The sequence below is a fragment of the Diabrotica virgifera genome, chromosome 2 (assembly GCF_917563875.1).
Source record: "Diabrotica virgifera virgifera chromosome 2, PGI_DIABVI_V3a".
Classification (NCBI taxonomy): domain Eukaryota; kingdom Metazoa; phylum Arthropoda; class Insecta; order Coleoptera; family Chrysomelidae; genus Diabrotica; species Diabrotica virgifera.
In genome coordinates, this window is record NC_065444.1 from 208,071,821 (window position 1) to 208,090,849 (window position 19,029).

Sequence of the window (19,029 nt, forward strand, 5' to 3'; positions counted from 1 at the left end):
AACGGATTTAATAGGCTTTTGCGTCAAGAAGTCTGGAGAATGTTGATATAATAAATTCCATAGTGGCGATAAAATCGTTAAGTGCCCGAGTTCTCAAGATTTGGCCGTTATAATTGAGTCAGCGATTTCGATGAGAAACAGAGATCTGTTTATGGAAAATAAGCGTTTTTATATTGGCTAAGAAGAAGAGTCATAGCATCTGTGGGATGTTCTGATTATCATTTCCTCGCTATCTTATTGGCAGAAAAATGTTTGGATTTATTATTATTGGACAAAGTATTCGATGGGTCCCAGAATGGGAGGTGAATTCTGTGGCTAGAGAGAAGAAATTCTTGTCCGGAATTAGGACAGGAGGTCAATTAAGTTTCAGCGGACATGAAGTGAAGAAGTCCAATTTTTGTTGTCTGTGCCAAAGTTAGGCTCAGATGGAATCAGGAGAGATTCTGTAGTGCAAGTCGCAAGTGCGATGTGTTTGTCATAGATACCATACCGGTATTTTTTTGTGTTGTTGTTCCGTTAAAATAAATGGAATAGTGTTCATAGTAGTGGCATTTAGTATGCCTTTTGCAAGAAGAAATTAACTCAATCTTTTAACTTTTAACAACCAATAGTCTAAACAAATTCGTTTTATCATCAAGTTGATGAAAAGTGTCACTAATAATCAAAATAAGCAGTTCCTTTTTTTTTACATATTAAACAAGACTATGGAATTTCATCTTCCGTATAAAAAAAGAACAAGTTGTGTAATAGTACTTTAGATCCGAAATTGTAAAGTGTAAGTGAAGTTCGCCGTACCGCCTTACCAGAGCTCCAGCAAGCTATACCAGTCCAGCAGCCCACAGAACAATCACCGCAGGTCATCAGGTATACCGGGTGGTGAATCGGAAAACGGGCCATAGGAAACTCAATGTAAAATTCTAAACTGTTGAATTCCTGCTTCCCTATCTATTTTACATCAAAAGTCATGAGAAGTTATTTGTAGAGGATTGAAATCTGTATTAAAAACAGAAGTTACAATTGTTCTACGATTTAAACACATTCCAAAATTTTGAAAAATATAATGTATTTACCGCAGTAGGTATGTGTGGGTATGTTAGGCCACACGTTACTATTTAACTGACAGTGAGCACATTATTGACTGAAGAAAATATCTTTATTATTAATACTTTCTCCTTAACTAAGGGTATCTTATCAACTTTATTGTGTTTTAAACAAAAAATGATAAAATAATTTAAAAAATTGACAGTTCTAATTGTTAATATAATAAATTCATTGTCAACAAATGCAATCTTATACACATTATTGTATTGTGTGTGGCCTAGCTTTGGCGTATTACTCTGAAAATTGTATTATATTTTTACAAAATTTTGAATAATTATTGTTCATAGAACAATATTAACAGTTGTTTTCAATAGAGATTTCAATTCTCTACAAATAGTTTCTGATGACTTTTGATGTAAAATAATTAGGGAAGCAGGAATTTAACAGCTTAGAATTTTACATTGAGTTTCCTATGGCCCGCTTTCCAATTCACCACCCGGTATGTAACAAACTGTTTATTTCTGTTTTCGAACTTTTGAAAACACGAAAGACTTAGTATGTTTATTGCCTTTTTACCAGTTCAGTTTTATTTTCTTTTAACAATTTTCTATATAAATAAACTATGATTATGTTTCAAACTTATATGTCTTTCTATTCTTTTTGCACCATCTATCTCCATCAGACATCAATGGTAAGTACCGTTTTCTATTCAAAGGAATTCCATTTTGAGTATTTTGTTTTGTAATTTTTGTGTAGGCATATGGCAATAGTTTTTTATTTGTTGATAACGCCCAATTATTATTAATTTCTTTTCTTTATAACAAATATTATTTCAAAAACTCACTCGCTAAATTCTCTGACACTGTAGCTACCGGGGTATTACAAAAAGTTATGTAGCACGAATTTTGCCAAGCCTATGATCTAACATTAATGTCCTAAGTATATTTGTATATTTATCTAATTTGTCGTGCTTCAACAATCAGACCGCTTGTACAGAGCCGTGCGGTACATCTTTTCAATATGATGCAAGTCTTCGAAATGCCGCCCCCTCAAAACGCCTCAATATTATTGAAACTTAATACTAGTATTTATTTTTATTAAATGAAATTACACAAAATGAACGAAAACTTTTATTTTAAAAACAAAACATATTTTAAATTAAATGAAATATGTATTAACATTAAATAACGTTCATGAAAATTGCAATTATTTTATCCTTTTGATTTTAATTTTGGCAAACTCGTCAATCAGATTGGTGTAGTCTAAAGTAGCAGCTAGTGAGGAATTTATTAAAATAAGTGCTAATTTTTTAGTTTTGTTTGTCTTATGGAACTTCGTAAATAGTTTTTAATCATTTTTAGTTTTAAAAAAGTCTTAGTTCTTTTCCCAAGCTACCGAGACAGAGAGTGTTAGTAAAATTCTTATACGGCCGGTACTTTCTGCATCTCGCATGACAAAATACGGGGTTTCCCGGGGTTTAATCGGGACAGATAATACCGGCCTTTAGTGATACAACTCAACTATATTCGGGTATAAAGAAATTAGGTTATTTTGGCACAAATAGTTCAAAACCTCTAAAGGTTTCATGGAGGGTATATTGGGATAAACCATGCAATAATCCTTCTAGAAAATCATTTGCCTCTATATCCGATTCTTTTTCTATGAAAAGTATTGAATGAAGATTTTCTAGTATTTTATCATCTTTCCCTTTTCTGCAATTTCATTATCAGTAATTTTCATTTGATCATAGCCATAGCCAAATTGTCAGTAAATTTTCATTTTTTCCATGATTTCTGACGACATTTTTACACAATCTGACAAATTTATAGTTACATCTTGCAACGTCTTCGAGTCTGAATTTATATGCAATAAAATATCATGCCAAATAACTACACGGCATATAAATTTATAATTTTTAATATTTTTTTTTACTAATCCTCGTGCTTTGACTTTAGTTTCTGAATCATTGTTTACATCTTCTACTATTTCGAATGCATTATATATTTTACAAAATAGAAATCTTAGAGGTTTCAATGCATCTATTCGACTTAACCATCTAGTAGTACTCAATGGTTTTAGTGTTAGTTGTGCAACATGGTTTTTTTTTTCAGAACTTCCCAACGCTTTGTAAAACCAGAGAAAAGTGTACAGTTCTTGTATGTATAATATAAAAAAAAGGTTGTTTTTTCTGTAGAAGAAGACGCTGCGTCATTTATGACTAAGGTGGCATGCACAGGGCACGTAAAACGCCCTCGGATATTTTTCAAATATTCTGTTTTTGAAACCCCTTTCCTATTCCTTTCATATTAACCCTGTTATCATAGCCATTTTAAATCAAGAACTAATTTTTCCAAATTTGTCAAAATAAGTTCTGTACCTTCACCGGTTAAATATTTTCGGCTGACACTTGGTCCTATATATATTGTTATATTTCTATTTGATATGAAAATTAAATTTTGATAATTATAAACAAAATTCAATTTAATATAAAATAATTTCAATTTTCTCAACCACGGGCATATAAATTTAGAACAACCTGTATACAACAAATTGTTATATTTAATTTTAAGAAGTGATTAAATAAGACTCAAGTGAAATCGATAATAGGTAATTATGTTTGTTCGCGGAAGGATCGATCATTAGCCGATGCTAAATAAGACTAAGTGGAAATAGAGAATAGGTCATTAAAATTTGTATATAGTAGAAAGTAATTTTAGAATGGGAATTAACTATTTTCTTTGAAATCCATTAAGCATATTTAGAAAGTTTAAAAATTGGTTTTGAGGAATACTGCGAATGAGAGTTGGTGGTGGAATTTTGATTTGTGAATCTGGAAGGGATATTTAGAAAGTAGGGGAATGAATGACAAATAGAGAGCAGAATGTTTTGAGCTGTCGAGAAGTGAAGTCGAGTAGTAGACGGTAGTGTACGGAGAGTGAGAAAGCCGGTGTAGTTCCGTGAGTGTGGAGTATCTATCGTAGAACGAGAGGTAGGCCAGGTTGAGAGTAAAAGAACCTCCTTGAGCCAAGAGTTCCCGGTAGCTGATTGCAGTTTCGAAAAAGGTAGAACACAGCATCACGACAGAAGCAGGAAACGAGAGCTATACGAGCTAGTTTCAGAGGAGAACATTACTGGAAGCCAGGACGAGGTTTTGATTGCAGCCAAGGATAGCAGGAAACGGGTCTTGTGTGAAGACATTCTCAGTGCACCAGAAAAAGGTCAGTCTCATTTGTTTGGACATGAATGTATGGGTTTTTCGTAGTAAATACCACATTTAAAATTGAAGAAACATAATCAATAATATCAGAAAAGCTTCATCAAACTTAAATAGAATTGTTGCTAATAAATCATAATAGTTAAATGTTAATAAAAACTTTCAATTGGAAATCAAAAGGAAATAAGATTCCCATGTGTAAATGTTATGTTTAAGAATAATAAGATATAGCAAATATTAAGCAGTGATTGCCATTTAAATAAAATAAACAATATTTTGATTACAATTGTAACCCATATGTGTTATTATTTTACTCTTTTCTTTCCTATCCCGATTAGGAACCATTAAGAAATACTTAGAAGCCACGTATGTAAGTAATTAATTTTATAAAAAGCCCTGAGATTGAAAACATATTGATATGTGATCTGGTAAATTAATTAGATTATTATTAAAGCATTGATTAAATTAAATGACATATAAAAATATTATCTCATATCAATAATCATGAAACACAACAACTGTCGTCCAACGTGGAGGGCATTGTAAAGTATTTCTAGTGGCAAATTTGAAGGATAGAAAGAGTAAAGCCGGTATTTGAAAATTTATATGCCTGTGGTAAAAAGTGAGATACTTACATTTGATAACATAAAATTTTAGATCTCTTTAGGTACAAATTTTACATAACTGATTTAATATTTTATTTTTACGATATTTACATTTGATATATTTATTGACAATTTATAATATTTGGGTAAAAAAAAGTCGTATTGGTAACATACTAGTAAAATTTCATATTTGGCGGGGATAATACTTCTTGAAAACAAATGTCTGTGACAAGAAGCCAAAGCAAGGACAACAAAAAACAAAAAGAACATTCAGACCAAGAAGATATTTTAGACACGACAATCATGGCATCAGAACAGCAAGAATTATCAGGAATAGATAAACTATTACAACTGATGCAACTCCAGTCACAAAAACTGGATGACAATCAAAGAGAAACAAAACAAGCAATGGATGAAGCAAAACGAACAATGGATAAAAATCAGGAAGAAACATCAAAGAAAATGGATGAATCAAAGCAAAAAATGGATGACAATCAAAAGGAAACAAAACAAGCAATAGAAGAGAACAATAAGAAAATAGAGGAACGCATAGAAAAGTATGAAAAGGAAATAAAAGGATGTTTGACAACAATGAAAAACGAGATAGAACAGCAAGAAATGAAAATTAAAGATCACATGCAAGAACAAGAAATTAGAATGAAGGACCACATGAAAGAACAAGAAATGAAAATTCAAAACAAAATGGAGGAGTTAACGAATGGCCAGAAAAAGGAACTAGAAAATTTGGAAAATAAGTTGGAAAATGCTATTCAAGTAGACAGAGAAGAAGTGGAAAAAAGAATCACAGAAATAGAAAAACAAGTCACCGAAAACAGGACGCAACAGAATGTCGGAGAAAGAAGAGAAATGGTTATACATAGCACAGATGACGTGAAGATAAGGTTTGGCGGGGATGTAAGAAGATTACACCCAGTGCCGTTCATAAAGAGCCTGAAAAAGAAAATACAGCACATCGGAAATTTCGAAACAGCAAAAGAAACTATCAGAAACCATCTCAAATATGAAGCAAGCCTATGGTTCGATAGTAAAGAAGAAGAATTCGGCAATTGGCAACAATTTGAACAAAAATTTTTGAATTATTTCTGGGGAAAAGTCCAACAATTGGAAATTAACAAGGAATTGCAAAATGGGAAATACAATGATAGGATGGGTGTATCAGAAAGGACATATGCTTTGCAAATTTACAATAATGCAAAACATTTACAATATAATTACTCATCGGAACAATTAGTCGAACTGATTGCAAGACATTTCGAGGAAACGCTGGAAGACCATATCACATTGCAAAATTACAAAGACATAGATAGTTTATGCCAATTCCTACAAATAAGAGAATCACGTCTAAGAGAAAGAAAATCAAGAAGGTCGCGAGAAGATTACAGGCCCCGAGAAACACAGGAGTACAGAGATAGAAATGAAAATAGGAGTGACTATACAAGACGAGATTTTAATCCCAGAAGGGAAAACAAAAATAGAGACAACGGAAGAGGAAATTATGAACAAAGAAATAGGCAATGGAATGAGGACAGAAATCGAGAATACCAGAATAGAAACACCACACGCTCAAATCAAGAAAACAGAAATAATGGTAGACAAAATGAACAGGGATATCGAGAAAACCGAAACAGATCCGACAGACCAAGAGCAAATAGAAGAGAAGTAAATAATACCCAGACAGATGAATATGACGGAGAGAGACATTATGACGAAAATATAAACAACGATGAGCAACCGGCGTCTTTTCACGACGGCGCTCACTAAAAACCAAAAATCAAACAGGAATCTTTTGTCACCCCAAGGAGTTTATTAAATTGGCAGGAAACAACGAAAAGAAAAATGGAGTTAATTTAAAATTTGTGGATGGATTTATCAACGAGAAACCAATTAAAATTATGATAGACACTGGATCTGAAATAACATTGGTCAACAGAAAACTAATAGAAGAAGTTAACTTAACAAATTTAATTTATAAAATACCTAGGGTAAATTTAGTGGGCGCAAACAAACGGACATTGGCAACTATAAATGAAGGCATACGAGTAATGGTACAACTGGGCAAGAATATGTATGCACTACAATGTGTAATAATGCCAAACATGTCACATGATATGATAGTAGGAGTGGACGAATTGGCAGAAAAACATGTAGTGATAGATTTTAAAAATAATACGATGAAACTAACAGAAGAAAAAGAAAAAGAACAGGACAAGGAACATGAGAAACAAAATACGGACGAATCAGGTAAAGAACAAACAGTGGAAATGAATTTGGCAGCGAAGCAAGGACAAAGAAGAAAAAGGAGAAAAGGTCAGAAAAAGATAAAAGAAAATGAAACCTGTGGCTCCTCAAAAGAAGAGTTGAGCCCAGAAGAAGAAAATTTGAGAGTATCAGAAACAAAGGAAACCTGGGATTCCTCAAAAGAAGAGACGGGCTCAGGAGAAGAAGAAATAAAGCTAAAAAATGAAAGTGAAAAGAATATGATTGAAACAGTGGTATTTGAAGAGGAGGTATATGCAAACGAGGATGCAGAATGCACGGTAAACATGTGTGAAGAATCTGAGAAAAAAGACAGAAAATTGATATGTGGAGAAGGGAAAGAAAAAGAATTGCGGTTGATGTTAAGAAACTACGAAAATTTGATCAATGAGGAAAACAGAGTGGCTAAAAAATACGAACATTCATTTGAGGTGAAAAACTTGGGAAATTTTCGATCAAAGACTTACCCGATTCCATACAAGTATCGACAAGAGGTGAAAGAAGAAATAAATAAAATGTTGGAAGATCAAATCATCGAAAGATGTGATTCACCGTATGTTAACCCGATTGTGATAGTAAAAAAAAGCAGTGGAGAATTGAGATTATGTTTAGATGCCAGGAATATCAACCAGCACACTGTATCACAATATGAATCACCTATAAACATCGAGGCCATTTTTGGAAGAATCACCGGGTCACACATATTTTCGAAAATTGACTTAAAACACAGTTTTTGGTTGATACCGTTAGCTGAAAAGTGTAGAAACTACACCGCTTTTTCTATTGATGGTATTGTCTACCGGTTTAAGGTAGTGCCGTTTGGATTGCAGAGTGCTTGTGCTGCACTCGTCCGAGCTCTACATACCATTTTGAATCGCCACGAAGATTTCATAGTTCATTATATCGATGATTTATTAATTTTTTCACAAGATACTCAGAGTCATCTGAAACACATAGAAATAATTCTGGAAAAATTGGACACAGCGGGATTGAAATTAAACATTGAAAAATGTCAATTTTTTCAAAAAGAAGTCATTTATTTGGGTTTTCAATTGGACACCAAAACAGTAAGATTATCCGAAGACAGAGTCAAGCTCATAGATGAATACCCAAGACCAACGAATTTGAAAACATTGAGAGGTTTTCTTGGCACGATTAATTATTTTAAAAAACTGATTCCCGATTTGAGCCAAAAGGAAATCCCTCTGATAAAGTTGCTTAAAAAAGGAATAAAATGGAATTGGAAAGAAGAACAGGAGGAAGCTTTCGAAACATTAAAACGAGAATTCGCAAAAGGAACGAAAATATACCACCCCATTTACAATTTACCTTTTATACTCCGAACTGATGCGTCCATACAAAAATTTGCAGGAGTTCTGTCTCAAATACAAAACGACCAAGAAGTGCCGATATGTTTTATATCGCGAGTGACTAAAACACATGAGAGAAAATATAGTGTTACAGAATTGGAGTTTGCCAGTGTACTATATTGCGTAAACAAATTGAGGTTTTACTTATTGGGAGCAAAATTCACAATCGAAACAGACCATGCAGCTTTAGTACATATCATGAAGAATAGATTAGTAAATAATAGAATACATAGAGGTATTCTATTATTACAGGAGTATGATTTTGAGTTCCGATATATAAAAGGAAAAGACAACATAATAGCCGACGCTCTAACACGGGATGAGGACACGGGAAAAAAGGAAACAATTACTCTACAGGTGGGACTAAATAGATTAATACAAGAAGAAGGGATATATTCGTTAAATGAGATAAGGACAAACCAAGAAGACCTAGAGGAAAGAGAGAAAAGAAGAGCGGAAGTAGAAAATGACATATATTTTAAGAGAATAGACGGAAAGGAACTATATTTAGTGACACAGACATTGGCCGAAAAGATAATAAAGAAATTACATGAGGACAATGGGCATATCGGTAGCAGAAAAGTTTGGCTCGTTTTTAGGGAAAATTACATCAGCCGACAGGATTACCGCATTGCAAAGGAAATTACCCAGAAGTGCGATGTATGTCAAAAATATAAGAGTCGGAATTTCAAAAACGAAAATGTTGCCAAAAATATTGAAGCCCGAAACAAACTAGACATTGTAGCAATAGATATGTTAAGCGATCTAATTATGACCACTAAAAGGAACAAACATATTCTGGTAATGGTGGATGTGTTTTCAAAATACGTAAAATTATATAGTTGCCGCACCACAAAGGGGGAGGAAATATTAAGAAAAATCGACAATTTTATAGCCATAGTAGGAACACCAAAAAAGATCCTACTGGACAATGCAACGTATTTCCGAAATGATCGTTTCAAGGGACAACTTCGAGAACGAGGAATAGAGACAAATTTTGTCAGCATCAGGCATCCACAGAGTAATCCTTCGGAACGATTCATACAGGAAGTGACGAAATTTCTTCGCATTGCAACAGATGGTCAACATCGCCACTGGGACAGGAAAATGGCGGAAATAGAAAGGTATCTAAATACAATTCCGAGCACAGTAACAAAAGAGACCCCAGAATACATCATGAAGGGTGTATTGCCGATAAGGCCATGGGAAGACCAAGAGCCAAAAGAATATCAACAGGTGATTGAAACCGTACAGAGAAGATTACGGCGAAGCAACGAAAAATATATCCAAAGACAGGAACAAAATAGAAAAAGAAGACCAGTGACTTTCCAAAAGGGTGAAAAAGTACTCGTGAGGGCATTACGAGTATCAAATCTTCCTGGGGGCATTTGCGCAAAGTTGATGCCTGTTTTCGAAGGCCCGTACATCGTGAATAATGAAAATGGGATAAATAGTTATGAGTTGAGGCACAGGAACTCGGAAAAGATCCGAGGAATTTATAATATTCACGATGTATACAAATATCACGAATAAAAGACAGAATTACATGAAGTAGATAGTAAGTTAGGATATAAGAAGTAGATTAAAGTAAGGAAATATACAGGGAGTTGGTTTTGCCTCGAGAAAATTTATTTAAAAATGCAGATAAATTTTATCGAATACAAGGCGGGGATTTGTTATATTTCTATTTGATATGAAAATTAAATTTTGATAATTATAAACAAAATTCAATTTAATATAAAATAATTTCAATTTTCTCAACCACGGGCATATAAATTTAGAACAACCTGTATACAACAAATTGTTATATTTAATTTTAAGAAGTGATTAAATAAGACTCAAGTGAAATCGATAATAGGTAATTATGTTTGTTCGCGGAAGGATCGATCATTAGCCGATGCTAAATAAGACTAAGTGGAAATAGAGAATAGGTCATTAAAATTTGTATATAGTAGAAAGTAATTTTAGAATGGGAATTAACTATTTTCTTTGAAATCCATTAAGCATATTTAGAAAGTTTAAAAATTGGTTTTGAGGAATACTGCGAATGAGAGTTGGTGGTGGAATTTTGATTTGTGAATCTGGAAGGGATATTTAGAAAGTAGGGGAATGAATGACAAATAGAGAGCAGAATGTTTTGAGCTGTCGAGAAGTGAAGTCGAGTAGTAGACGGTAGTGTACGGAGAGTGAGAAAGCCGGTGTAGTTCCGTGAGTGTGGAGTATCTATCGTAGAACGAGAGGTAGGCCAGGTTGAGAGTAAAAGAACCTCCTTGAGCCAAGAGTTCCCGGTAGCTGATTGCAGTTTCGAAAAAGGTAGAACACAGCATCACGACAGAAGCAGGAAACGAGAGCTATACGAGCTAGTTTCAGAGGAGAACATTACTGGAAGCCAGGACGAGGTTTTGATTGCAGCCAAGGATAGCAGGAAACGGGTCTTGTGTGAAGACATTCTCAGTGCACCAGAAAAAGGTCAGTCTCATTTGTTTGGACATGAATGTATGGGTTTTTCGTAGTAAATACCACATTTAAAATTGAAGAAACATAATCAATAATATCAGAAAAGCTTCATCAAACTTAAATAGAATTGTTGCTAATAAATCATAATAGTTAAATGTTAATAAAAACTTTCAATTGGAAATCAAAAGGAAATAAGATTCCCATGTGTAAATGTTATGTTTAAGAATAATAAGATATAGCAAATATTAAGCAGTGATTGCCATTTAAATAAAATAAACAATATTTTGATTACAATTGTAACCCATATGTGTTATTATTTTACTCTTTTCTTTCCTATCCCGATTAGGAACCATTAAGAAATACTTAGAAGCCACGTATGTAAGTAATTAATTTTATAAAAAGCCCTGAGATTGAAAACATATTGATATGTGATCTGGTAAATTAATTAGATTATTATTAAAGCATTGATTAAATTAAATGACATATAAAAATATTATCTCATATCAATAATCATGAAACACAACAATATGTTTAATTATTGAATGGCTCAATTATTTGTATTTTGATTTTACTGATTATGCCGCCCCTCTTGTGATGCCGCCTGATGCGGCTGCCTCACCGCATCATAGCACCGCACGGCCCTGCGCTTGTATTAAGTTGGACCAAGAAATTTCAGCTAAAGTTTCTATTAAGCGTGGTGTCAGAGAGGGATGTGTTATCTCACCGACATTGTTCAATGCGTACACCTAACCAATTTTTGAGGAAGCGTTAAAAATAATCGTCGCGAAGTATTAATATCGGTGGTGAAATCACTAATAACATCAGATACGCATGACATCACCATAATGGCAGAGAGACTGGAAGACCTTCAAACCCTGGTGAACACTGTAAACAACGAATGTATTGCAAAGGGCTTTTAACGGCAAAAGAAAACAAAATAGTTGGTGGTCTCAGTACTAAAATTAGATAACAAAATCCTGGAAAGGGTGGAACACTTTAGATATCTGGGTAGCTGGATTGACTGCAGGGTTGAAAGTCATGAGGAAATTTCGACCAGAATAGAACTTGCACGAAAAAGCTTTATTAGCTGGCGTTCTGTATTATACAGTAGAAGTCTGTTATTGACCATACGTCTAAGAGTATTGAAGTGCTACGTCTGGTCCGTTTTATTCTATGGATGTGAAACTTGGACAACAAAAATGAAGAATCTCAACAAATTAGAAGCGTTCATAAAAATGAGAAAGAAAACAACTGTCATCTGCGCAACATTAGACAATGGACAGGTCGAAAGGTCGAGGAATTGTTTCATATAGCTGCCGACGGAGAAACATTTCATCAGTTTGTTAATACGACGATAGCCAACCCTTGAAAACAAGCACGGCACACAAAGAAGAAGACAAGTATTTTTTGGTGTTTTTGCCAGATTTTTCGTCGTTATTTTTGTCGTTATGCGCCATTAAATGACACGTTGCAAAGTATGTTCTTGAAAAACATGAGATGACATATTTTCCAGCCGTAGAAGAAATATACATATACAACACCACCTTATACGAAATTCCAGTTTTCAAATGTTCTTGGATATTTTTACTGAATTCTTCCATCTTAAATCACCGTTAAACACTATTAAGATGCGCACATTTTCAAATAAAACAGAGTTTTCGCATGTTTCACGAAACCTCTAGCTTCCCGGAATTTGGAAAATACGTAGTCTCATGTTATTTTATAAAAAAATTTGAAACCGGCTGTTATGATATAGAAAAATAAAAAAGTTGGGTAAATCCAGTAAAAAATTTCGAATGACCCTTGAAAACTTGATTTTTCGCATAAACAATGGTTGTATGGTATGCGGCAAAATAAACAGTACTAAAATGCGTATGCCTAAAGGATGTATGTGTCATGCGCCAAAACGTACTGAGTGGTTTCCAAACCTCGTTATAACGTATGTGAATGTCGTGTTAATGTTAGGTGCTTCAGGATGGTTCTGTTTTGCAGAATTTTTTTTATCGTGGAATACTTTTTACAGTTTTAGGGAAAAGGTCCCCAAAACGGTCTAAGATTAAAATCAACAATGGTTTCAACAGGATGACACAACCTGTCACATGGTCAGGGAGTCTCTTGCTTAGCCCTAGCCACTTACCAGACCTAATGCCACCTGACACCTAACACACGGGGAATGGTAAAGGAGGCAGAAGGATCCACCGTCTGACACTCCGGAACTGTGGACTAGAATTAAAGATTTTTTTCGTCCCAGAGGGTATCTTTAACACCTGTTTCATCGGAAACCTCGTCGTGAATAATGTTTGCAAGGTTATATCCTGTATACTAAATATTATATAAGTAATCATAAACATTTAATATTCATTTCAGTACTATTGATTTTGCCGCATACTGTATTTGCTTTTTTGAGATCTGAAACTATTCTTTTTCATATTTTTTTTAAATATAAACTAAAGACGCATTGATTCAGATTGTATCGATTAAACCCTTGAACAAACATGTTTTTGGGGAGGGGGAATCAGTTATCACCTTTTGGGTTTTTAAAGGTGGCACACCTTTCGAAAAAATCTGTAAAAAATTAGAGATTTATACTTTGACAAAATACACAACAAAAAATTGACCTGCAGTCATCTACAAAAGTTATACGCATTAAAAAAAACATTTTTAGGTTACGTACGCTCAACCTACGGGTCAAGAATAAATAAATAATAGACAAGTTTTTAAGAGCCTCAACTATGCCTGCGAATTTTTTGAAATTTTGAAATCGCCTGCAACCCACCGAAAAAAGAATAAAAATAAATAAAAACGGAAAAATTACGTTTTTGTGGTACGGGGACGGGATGGCGCGGTGGCATAAAATTTTGCCTTATTTCTTATCACATGTACCGTTTAACAATGAAAAAATTGGATCCTGGGAGTGAGGAAATTTTGCCTATCTTAACGGGGAGTATCTTTTGTAGTTTTAGTGTTATATTTATTATCACAACTTGTCAATGGTTTAACATAAAAATCAATGTATTAAACGAAAAAGTATAGGGGCGAAAAAAATTACCCAACAATTAGAATAACTCTAATATTACCTCTAATAGAATTAGAAGGCAATAATTTAGAAGTCATTATCAAAACAAAATTATAAAATAAATATCTCATTTTTAAGTTTTAATGTACAGTGAGTTTATTTGACCTTTAGATTTCAACTTCGGAAATCGTTCCACAATAAATTAAACAAATTTTGATTTTGCTACTTGATAAACATTCTTCTATTAATTTAATTTTACCTGACTCATTTATATTTACGATTCAGACATTATAGCATGTGCTTTGCCCTTAAAAAGACAATCTCATACAATGACAGTAAATATGAGGAAAATAGTAAATCATGAGGAAAACCAGGAGAAAACCTCATGATGCTATCCCGACATATTAAGTATTTTATCTTACATTTAGTTTACTCTCAGTATTAACAACAAACTCTGATTTTATATCTAGGTTATTTTAAAACATACATAAAATGATATGTATCCTCGATGTGATATTAACCCAGTTATAGTGGTATTTTTTCTGTTGACCTTCTCCTTTAATATGGATAACCAGATCCTACTACCTTCTACCGACGAATTTAAATTTCTGCCGATGAATGAAACCAATTCGCAAATTTCTCGGCAGAATGCAGTAGAATCTGGTTACCCATACTAAAGGAGGAGGTCAACAGAAAAAAAATACCACTAGTAGTGGGTCAACAACATATTCTAGAATCTATAATAAATGTAGTATGTTTTATTAAAATAATATACATATTATAAAAACTAGAGTTTGGTGTTAATATTGAGAGTAAACTAAAAGTAAGGCCAAATACTTACCATGTTGGAATATAATCATGAGCTTTTTACCTCGTTTGTCCTCACGATTTACTACGGGATCATTAACAGGAGAATTTTACTGGCATCATTGCATGTGATTGTCTTTTTGAAGACAAATCGCATGCTATGATTTTTCTGTCAGGTATTCTTAAGTTAAAGTTGATTTCCTGTAATGGAATGAACTATCTTCCAATAAAATCGTCCCAGGCACGAAACTAAGAATATTGACAATATCATTTTAAAATCATCTACTTAAAAACGTATAACATATGTATAGATTGTCAATATCAATGAAAATTATTAGATTTTTTTACAAAGAAACAAAAAAAAATTGTTTAATTTATTATTGTTTTGTATTTTAAGAACGATTTCCGAAATGGAAATTGAAACAACAAATAAACTTATTTTACAGTAAAATTGTGGCTTATTCCCAATGGAAATAGTAAATATACTTTTGATAAGGTTATAGTTGACACAATCATTTTTACCACCACAAAAACCCTATACAAAGTTTGTCAACGAATTTTCAGTTTTCTTTATCCTACCAAATATTTCCTTTTCTTGAGATAAAGCAAAAAGAACAGTAAAATGACATCCATGTATATTTTAAAAATTCTCAACTTTACCCCTTCTTTCAACCCCTCTGTAGGAAATTTCCCTTTGATTTTTAACTAAAATTAAGGTAATATTTATAATGGTAGGGGAGCCCAAGCGGTGATTTTGTGCGTTACTCGAGCGCGTCAGAAAATCACATGGGGAGAAACCTTGTACTCTGTAATATACGCCTACCCTATCTTCTTCTTTAAGTGCCATCTCCGAGACGGAGGTCGGCAATCATCATAGCTATTCGGACTTCAGAGATGGTTGGTCTGAAAAGTTCATTTGATGTACATCCGCACCATTCTTTCAGGTTGAGTAGCCACGATATTCTGCGCCTACCTATGCTTTTTTTCCTTGAATCTTTCCCTGCATAATCAATTGGAGCAAGTTGTATCTAGAGAATTAACATATCGGAAAAAACGGGAAAAATTGGGAAAAAACAGGTTTTTTTCCGTTTTTTTCCAGACCATTGGAAAAATTGGAAAAAATGGGAAAATTTGAAAATATTTTTTAATTGAGACTTAAGTGTTCTTAAACTAAGAGACTTTAATTGTAAGTGTCAAAACCGAAACTTCAAAGGTAGAAAGCACATTATTTAACCAAATTGCTCAGTGGTATATTTTTATCGGAATCTGAATCTCAATCTTCAGACTAAGCATCTGATTCAGACTCGATCTCCGCTTCACCATCCTGAACGGATAACACAAACAACATGATTTTTGTCAGTCTCTTTTAAAAGTGGATCTGGGTCTAGTATCGTAAATAAATATATGTTTTTCGTTTATAACCAAATTTAAATGAATAGCAACAACATAAATTTTATCCTGTGATAACATATTTTTTTGCTTGTATATATGAGGCCGTGTAAAGACCAGTTTCTTTCTGAAGAGGCGGAATATGGAGGTCCATTTAAAATTCGGGAGGCAATTTGCATAAGTGGCTGCGATGTACATAAACCTTGCTACCATATAACGGGATTAGTACCTACTACATATTTGCACTATCTCATAAATAATTTCGACTAAACAATCCAGTTTTTATTCTAAATTGGGCTAGATTTGCCACCACCTTCCCTACATCTAGGTTTAGGCCCAGTCTTTTCACCTCCGAATAAATAGTTATCGGGAAGTTTATCCGGCAGATTACTGTAAATCTGTCAAATAAACTTCCCGATAACTAGTACCGGGCCTTAGTGAACAAGCCATTTCAGAAATGAAGTCTATGGCTTCCAGTAGTTGGTCTTCATTCAATTATTCTTCTTTAAAGCGAGCATCAAGAGGCTGCAAAGTGAATCAGCTTAGAACAAAATTCGTAGAGTTTCTCAACATACATATTTTAGCAAGCTTTCGATAAGAGAACTAGTCTGGTTAACTAGTTGGGGAATATTTTTTAATATTGTGTCTTTTATATACCTACTTAAAGACAAAAGGCACTTCTGATAATTTAGATCTATCGAATTCTACTAAATTTATCGATTTTGATACGGGATGCAGAATTTGTTTAGTATATTGTAACAAATGTCAATTTTTCCGTATTTTTCCATTTTTTCCTGTTTTTTTCCGAAAAAAAAAACAGGTTTTTTCCTGCACCCAATTTTTCCGGAAATTTTAAATCTCTAGGTAGGGTAGCCCAAGCGGTGATTTTGTGCGTTACTCGAGCGCGTCAGAAAATCTCATGGGGAGAAACATTGTACTCTGTAATGTACGCCTACCCTATCTTCTTCTTTAAGTGCCATCTTCGAGACGGAGGTCGGCAATCGTCATAGCTATTCGGACTTTAGAGACGGTTGCTCTGAAAGTTCATTTGATGTACATCCCTACCATTCTCTCAGGCTGAGCAGCCACGATATTCTGCGCCTCCCTATGCTTCTTTTTTCTTGAATCTTTCCCTGCATAATCAATTGGAGCAAGTTGTATCTCTCTCCACGTGTAATATGTCCGAGATATATTTTCTGGTTTTGATTGTATTTAAGACTTCCTTTTCTTTATTCATCTTTCTCAGAACCTCTTTGTTCTTCTGTACACCCATAGCTCTAATGATTCTAGTTTTGTTCATTGATCCCGCATTCAAGTTCCAAGCTTCCATTCCAAAAAACAAAGTCGAGAAAACTTAGCACCTAGCCAACCTAACTGTTAATACAGAGGCGTTCTTGAGCGCAGTCCGTAAAAGAATCTATCATCAGAAAAATTCAAGCGGGTCAGATTAAGACAAGGTAAGTTAAGTGCACGAAGAACAGTGTATATTTCAATAATCTGGCGATTTGAGTGGGGCGTAAGAAAATGGGCAAGTCACAAAGTTAATCTTAAATGGCAACCCCCATTTTTTATTGCAGATTTGGATTCCTTGCGTAAAAATAAGCAACTTTTATTCTAGACATTTTTTCTAAATGTGGGTAGATGGCACTATAATCGGAAAAAAGCGTTTTTGAAAATTTGTATCCGCTCACCACCCACTAAAATGGAAAACTTAACTTTTTGGTTTTAGGACCTAATTTTCACAACCCAACAGGTCCCCATAACGCTTTAGTAAGTGCAAATTTAGCACCCCAGGCTCTCCTTTCAAATAATTTACAACTCTAAATAGCAAACGAACTGGTAGATATATTAAACCAAATTTTTTTACCTAATATTTAATAAGCAGAAAAAAAAGCACTTACCTTATCTTCATTACTAGAGAGATCGCTGTCGTCTTGGGGTCGAGAAGAAGACCTTAATTCTACACCACTATCGCTCATAAGGGCATCCAATTTCGTGTCCGAAAAGCGAGGAGAACATGTGTTTGGAGCGGTGTGATAGGTATCACTACTTAAAGTATCTGGAATAACTTCCGGACTACTGGTATAATTGACTTCACACGAATCGGGACTTTCAACGGAGTTTACTCTTTTTAAATTAAGAGTAAGTCTAAAATGCACATTAAACATTCACATATATTACTTTTACAACAAAACAATGAAATTTTGACCATGAACCAAGACGTGTACACATGCTTTGTTGATTTAGAAAAAGCAGTTGGCAAGGTCCAACACAATAAACTAATTAATATCTTAAATCTGAAAAATATTGACAGCCGCGGACATCCGAGTAATTTCAAACCTTTCAAAGAAATAGAAATTCTTCGGGATGTAAGACAGAGCTGTGTATTGTCACCACTGCTGTTTAATATATAGAGCGAAGCCGTCTTCCAAGAAGCTTAAGGAGAGTAAGGATATGATGATCATAAATATAACGGTGAAATCTTTAAATGGCAAATAAGAGCTGCCGATGACACTGTCAAACTCTACAAAGTCTGACAAACATTATATGGTATTAAAATGAACTTAAATAAAATAAAATTCATTACAAAAGATCCAAAAGACAACGAGGCACTCCATATTAATAATATCCAAACACGAGGATAAATAGATAATAACTAGAATAACTCAGAGGAACAAGTATGGAAGCTTAAAGACACCAATGAAGTCAAAATATGTAACGTGAAAAAAAAATGGATCTATAAAGTAATCTTGAGACACGCTTAGTGAAACTTGGGATATGAGACAATCAGATCAAGACTGAATAGCCCAGTAAATGAACGGTAAATTCGGCGATACCGTGTAATTTGCAGGG

The 19,029-nt window shown here is 33.9% G+C and overlaps 1 protein-coding gene across 3 annotated transcripts in view; it reads right to left on the bottom strand.

Moving 5' to 3' along the window:
- Window positions 1-19,029, bottom strand: part of LOC126879789 (kinesin-like protein Klp98A) — a 193,770-nt gene that overhangs the window by 40,491 nt on the left and 134,250 nt on the right. For all 3 annotated transcript variants that reach the window (XM_050643048.1, XM_050643051.1, XM_050643049.1), the window contains exon 16: window positions 18,078-18,324. In XM_050643048.1, the coding sequence (XP_050499005.1) occupies window positions 18,078-18,324 (247 nt within the window). The remainder of the gene's footprint in view (window positions 1-18,077; window positions 18,325-19,029) is intronic.